This window comes from Myotis brandtii, unplaced genomic scaffold (genome assembly GCF_000412655.1).
Source record: "Myotis brandtii unplaced genomic scaffold, ASM41265v1 scaffold915, whole genome shotgun sequence".
Taxonomy (NCBI): Eukaryota; Metazoa; Chordata; class Mammalia; order Chiroptera; family Vespertilionidae; genus Myotis; species Myotis brandtii.
The window spans coordinates 2,809,937-2,815,595 of record NW_005371769.1 but is presented as its reverse complement, the minus strand read 5'-3'; the positions used below and the strand labels follow the sequence as shown (position 1 = coordinate 2,815,595).

At 49.8% G+C, this 5,659-nt stretch overlaps 1 protein-coding gene across 1 annotated transcript in view; it reads left to right on the top strand.

The window, feature by feature from the left end:
- The first annotated feature begins 6 nt into the window (after window positions 1-6).
- FAM217B (family with sequence similarity 217, member B) overlaps window positions 7-5,659 on the top strand; it is a 7,409-nt gene continuing 1,756 nt past the window's right edge. The window contains exons 1-4 of the mRNA XM_005885621.2: window positions 7-100; window positions 2,289-2,400; window positions 2,499-2,584; window positions 5,038-5,656. Coding sequence (XP_005885683.1) covers window positions 5,042-5,656 — 615 coding nt within the window. The 5' untranslated portion in view covers window positions 7-100; window positions 2,289-2,400; window positions 2,499-2,584; window positions 5,038-5,041. The remainder of the gene's footprint in view (window positions 101-2,288; window positions 2,401-2,498; window positions 2,585-5,037; window positions 5,657-5,659) is intronic.

Genomic DNA, 5,659 nt, shown 5'->3' with positions numbered 1-5,659 from the left:
GTCCGCCCCTGCCGCCGTGCACAGCAGAACGGCTTCCCGCTAGGGCGCTGGGAAGGAAGGCTGGCGGCCTCGTCACGTGTCCTCGGCGATCAAGAAACAGGTCTGATCAATTTCTGTCTGTGTCTGCCAGGCCGCGCGCCTGTAGATCATAGATCCGTGTCTGCACAAACGGAAGACAAGGAAAACGCATGCTGTGGGTCCTTGGATTTATGGGTTACTGGTGGCAGGGAGGGAGGGGTTGCAAAAACTGGCCTTTCCAGGAGCTGCCCCCAAGCTCATTTCAAGCCTCTAGGCTGGCCAGCTCTTTGTACTTATGTCCTGCTGCCTGGACCCTCGGATGGACCGAGGGAGCCTCACTGCACAGATAAGCGTCTGGTCCACACGTCACCCACAATGCTTTGCCCCCAGGACCGCCAGCCAATTCCTGGGGGGCGGGGCGGTGCTGCTACTGTTCCTCTCTAAGCGTCAAGCCTCTAGCAGTGGTTCTCAACCTTCCTAATGCCGTGACCCTTTAATACAGTTCCTCATGTTGTGGTGACCCCCAACCATAAAATTATTTTCGTTGCTACTTCATAACTGTAATTTTGCTACTGTTATGAATTGTAATGTAAATATCTGATATGCAGGATGTATTTTCATTGTTACAAATTGAACATAATTAAAGCATAGTGATTAATCACAAAAACAATATGTAATTATACATGTGTTTTCCGATGGTCTTAGGTGATCCCTGTGAAAGGGTCGTTCGACCCCCAAAGGGGTCGCGACCCACAGGTTGAGAACCGCTGCCCTAGAGGCAGATGTGGGAACAAGAGTTAATACCCTGTGATGCAGCTATCCTTATTGGGAAGCATTTTTGCAGCCAAAATCTTGGACTTTTAGCTTTGTTCTGAGGCAAGCCTGAACCAATCTGAGCTTGTTTTCTGCATCCTCAGGGCCTTCGGATATGTGTCTCCTTAACTTTGTGCAAAAAAACACAGAAGCCTGGAGCAGCTTGGGGCCAGGAATTCTAGAGGGTTCCTTATTACTGTCCAGAGCAGAAAGAACACCAAACTAATGAAAGAGGGTTGGTAAAGAACATCCTGTATATCTAAAATCAAGCCTGTTGATTTTGGCATACCTCATTAATTGTGAGAGCCCAGATGGGATTTTTATTACCATCACATATAAACTGACCAAAAAGGCATACATGCTTATTGTGAAAAGTAATACAGCGAAGTCCCAGGAAGACAATGAAGACCTATAACCCACCTCCTTCCAGGCAGGCGGCGTTATTAAAGAGGGCATTCACTTTCAAATCAGGGCACTTGTAGGCCACTCAAAATAAGAGGCAGTAGCAGCACTGTGTGGTCTGAGTCAACAGAATTTCACAAAGAGATAAGACGATATGATATTGTGTTAATATATTGATAATCTTTTAATGGGTTGATGTGATAGTGGGATTTGAAAGGGAGCTTCCCCAATAGAGTTAAGCTCCATGAGAGGTGAGACATTGCCACAATCCTGTCATTTTCTAGGCACTTCTGTAATTATTTGTGAATGAATGAATGATTGGATATGGGAGCTTTGGAGTGACACCTGACCTTAGCCTCACAGATTTCCTCAATATGTTATTTCCAAAGAGATGGTGTGTGTGTGTGTGAATCCATTCGCAGCATTTATAGCAGTGTGATCTCATATCCAATATCCACTGTGAAAATAAAGTAGAAAAAATTAAACTGTAAACATAAGGCAATCTCTCCCACCAATATTTTAATACTATACAAAGTTTTAAAAACAAGCTAGTGAGAACCAGCCCAACTCTGGATACAGGACCGTGTGCAATAAATACTCACGGACTGTGCTGGCTTCGGCAACATACATCCCCAAACGGACTGATGCAGAGAGGCTTAGCATGGACCCTGGGCAAGGGTCATATGCAAATTTTGAAATTTGTGAAGCGTTCCATATTTTTAGAAACAAACTTGTAGATACAGAGAACAAATTGATGGTTGCCAGATGGGAAGGGAGTGGGGGGATGGGTGAAAGGGGGAAGAAATTAAGAAGTACAAGCTGCAAGTTATAAAATTAGTCCCTAACGTACAGCATAGGGAATATAGTCAACAATATCCTAATGACCATGTCTGGTGTCAGATGGGTACTGGACTTACTGGGCTGATCACTTGATAAGTTATATAAATGTCTAATCACTATATGTCGTATGCCTGACACTAATACAATATGTATGTCAACTATAATTGAAAAATGAATTTAAAAAGTACTTATTGACTGATTTCTGTTGCTTATAGTTCCAGTGGTAAGGAGTCTTTTCAAAATATAAGAGGAATAAAGAAGCCACCTCCCCACCTTTCACCGTCTTCTAACAGATTGCACAAGAATATTTCAAGCACAACAGAGAAGGTGATGTGCCCGATGGAGGATCGCACTTAGATCTGTTCTGGTTTCTGCCTGTTTCTTGTGTGTTCATGGGATTCATCACCACGTGTCTGGTTTTTTAGGCAGTGCGTCCAGCCCTAGATGATGACCAGCCCTGTGATTTTTTCAAGAAAGGGAGTAGGGTGAGTGAATCTCATCAGAAGAGCAGGTAAACAGTTTTCCTATAACTGCTGTATCTTGTAAAATTGCGCCATCTCGATCCTCCAGACAGACTGTGTGTGGTTGGGGAAAGAAATAGTATGTCTGTGGATAAGAAACATGCACCTGTATTTTTATCTAGCAGAAATGAGTGAGCGAGTGGCTTTAAACATGACTAGTTGCATGTCTGCCACCCATTTTGTTTTTTGCCCCTTCTGACATATGGTGCTGAGAAGTATTATTCTTAGTGAAATGCTATGTCCTTGGTAAGTAAATTGAAAAGAAAATATTGTCAATGCGGATATGGGGTCCTGCCTCTGAATGAATTACCCCAGGAAGAATTAGGTGCTCTTCTAGCCAAGCACACCGTGTTCAGAAGTTCCCTCTACCCACCACACACCAGACAGCACTAACCGGTTTTCCATTCTTATTGTGTCTTAAGACACCATGCAACTGTGTCCTTTTAAATACAGAGTTCCTGTTTCCTATTCAAAATGCTAATGAGCTTTTGGTTGAAGGTATAGGTTGTATATGCTACACTTCTTCATATTAAGACTAGGGGCCCAGTGCACAAATCCGTGCACCTTGAAAGGAACTGTGAGCCGCAAGGCTGCGGTAGGCACAGGGGCGGGTCTCGACCCATCCTTAGCGCCTTTGCCTGGCCCCTCCCGCTGTGGCCTCTGATCACCTGTCTGCCAACAGCCCTGCTGCCACTCTCATGTGCTGATGGCATCAGCCCGCTCCCACCTGCTGAAGGTGTGAAGAGATTGGAGCCGGCACTGTCAGCAGGTGCGAGTGGCAGCTGCTGCCCTGATCGCCCCTCAGGAGCAGAGGGAGGTGGAGAAGCCCTCAGGGGCGATCAGGGCCAGCAGCTGCCACTCACACCCACTGAGGGCGCCAAGCAATCAGGACTGGCTCTGGGCACCGGCAGTGGGTACAAGCAGCAGCTCTGGCGTTGGCTATGGGTGCGAGCAGGGCCAGCACTGGCAGTGGGTGCAAGAGGCGGCTGCCGGCCCCTATCTCCCCTCAGGAGCAGGGGGAGGTGGAGAAGCCCTGAGGGGCGATTGGGTCCAGCAGCTGCTGCTTGCACCCGCTGACGGCGCCGGACAGTCAGGGCTGGTGCTGGACGCTGGCAGCGGGTGCGAGCAGCAGCTACGGCACTGGCAGCAGGTGTGAGCGGGACCGGTGCTGGCAGTAGGTGCGAGTGCCGGGTGGACCACAGCGCACAGGAGCAAAGAATTTTCAGTAATCACCAGAGGCTCACCCCAATGACAGTGACTGGTGCCCTGCCTTGGTCTGGCGCCCCCACTCACCTGCTCTACCAAACGCCCACCATGTTCCGCACATGCCCCCTGGTGGTCAGTGCACATCATAGTGACCAGTTGTTTGGTTGTTCGGTTGTTCTGCCGTTGGGTCTATTTGCATATTAGCCTTTTATTATATACGACTAAAGGCCCAGTACACGAAATTTGTGCACTCAGGAGGGTCCCTCAGCCTGGCCTGTACCCCCTCACAATCTGGGACCCCTCAGGGCAATGGTTCTCAACCTTCTGGCCCTTTAAATACAGTTCCTCATGTTGTGACCCAACCATAAAATTATTTTCGTTGCTACTTCATAACTGTAATGTTGCTACTGTTTTGAATCGTAATGTAAATATCTGATATGCAGGATGGTCTTAGGTGACCCCTGTGAAAGAGTCGTTCGACCGCCAAAGGGGTCGCGACACACAGGTTGAGAACCGCTGCCTCAGGTGATGTCCGAATGCCAGTCTAGGCCTGATGCGGGATTGGGCCTAAACTGGCAGTGGGACATCCCTCTCGCAATCCAGGACCACTGGCTCCTAACTGCTGGCCTGCCTGCCTGCCTGATCACCCCTAACTGCCTCTGCCCCTGCTGCCATGGCTTTGTCCGGAAGGACATCCGGAATGACGCCCAGAAGGTCGTTTGGCTGTCCGATCTAAGTAGCATATTACTCGTTTATTATTATAGATTTTAGTTGGCTCAGGATCCCCACCAGCTAGTAAGTTCTATAAAACATGCCTTTTACATCTTGTTTACACTTTATTTAAAACAGGCATATAAGAGGAAGCCATGGATTTCCTCCTGAATGTTATTAAACACTGCTCATCACTAACAGAACAGGTTGAGAGTTCTCCAACAGACTCTTTCCAAACCAGCGGTTTTCAAAGTATACACAGTAGCCTAGGATAATAACCTGAGCTCTTAAGAAATGCTGGTTAATGATATAAAATAGAATCTGTGCAAGCATGTCTGGCACCTGTGTTGGTTGTATGGTGTTTCCAGAACCGGTTCTGGGTTGTCTGTAGACCTGCTCGCTCCAGGAGCTGCGAGGCCTGCCTTTGGCCCTTAGCCCTGGCCAGGTGGTTCTGTGGGCGAGGGGCCGGCAGACAGTGTCTGTCCCGGGTACTGGGTACTAAGAATCGCAGTTTTGTTCCTCACAGCAGCATGGATGCCGGCCGGTCTTGGAATAAAGTGCCACGTTGGAAGAACGCTTCAGGGAAAAGGCAGAGCGAGCCAGGAGGCCTCCCTGTTCCTTCCAGGCCAAAGGGCAGCCTCCTCCGCGTCTCCCCTCCGGCTGGGGAGGAGCTTGGAGGAAGCATTTTCCCGGAAGGTAAAGCCGAAAGGAGTCCGCTGCGGCCCGGATGTCCGGGGGCCTCGGGGAACAAGCTGCTGCTGGACTTCCAGTCCCTGAGGCTCATGAAAGAGGACTCCGAGGACAGTGCCAGCGACCTCTCCGACTCGGAGCGCGTCCCCTGCCCCCCGTCCCCACGCACGCCTCCAGACCTGCGTCTGCGAGCGGAGGAGATCGACCCGGTCTGCTTCGACCTTGATCTTCAACCAGGTCAGGGCCACGCCAGACCCGAATACTGCTACCCCGACTTCCTCCCGCCGCCTTGTAACTCCTGGGACTTGCGGGACATGGCTCTGCTCGCCAACACGGAGCCCAGGCCGGCCCCCGCGCCACGAGCAGGAGGGCTTCTGGGGAAGTACGTGGACCGGCTGGTGCAGCTCGAGTGGCTGCAAATCCTGACTGTCCAGGGCGAGAGAGCAAAGGCGGCGGCC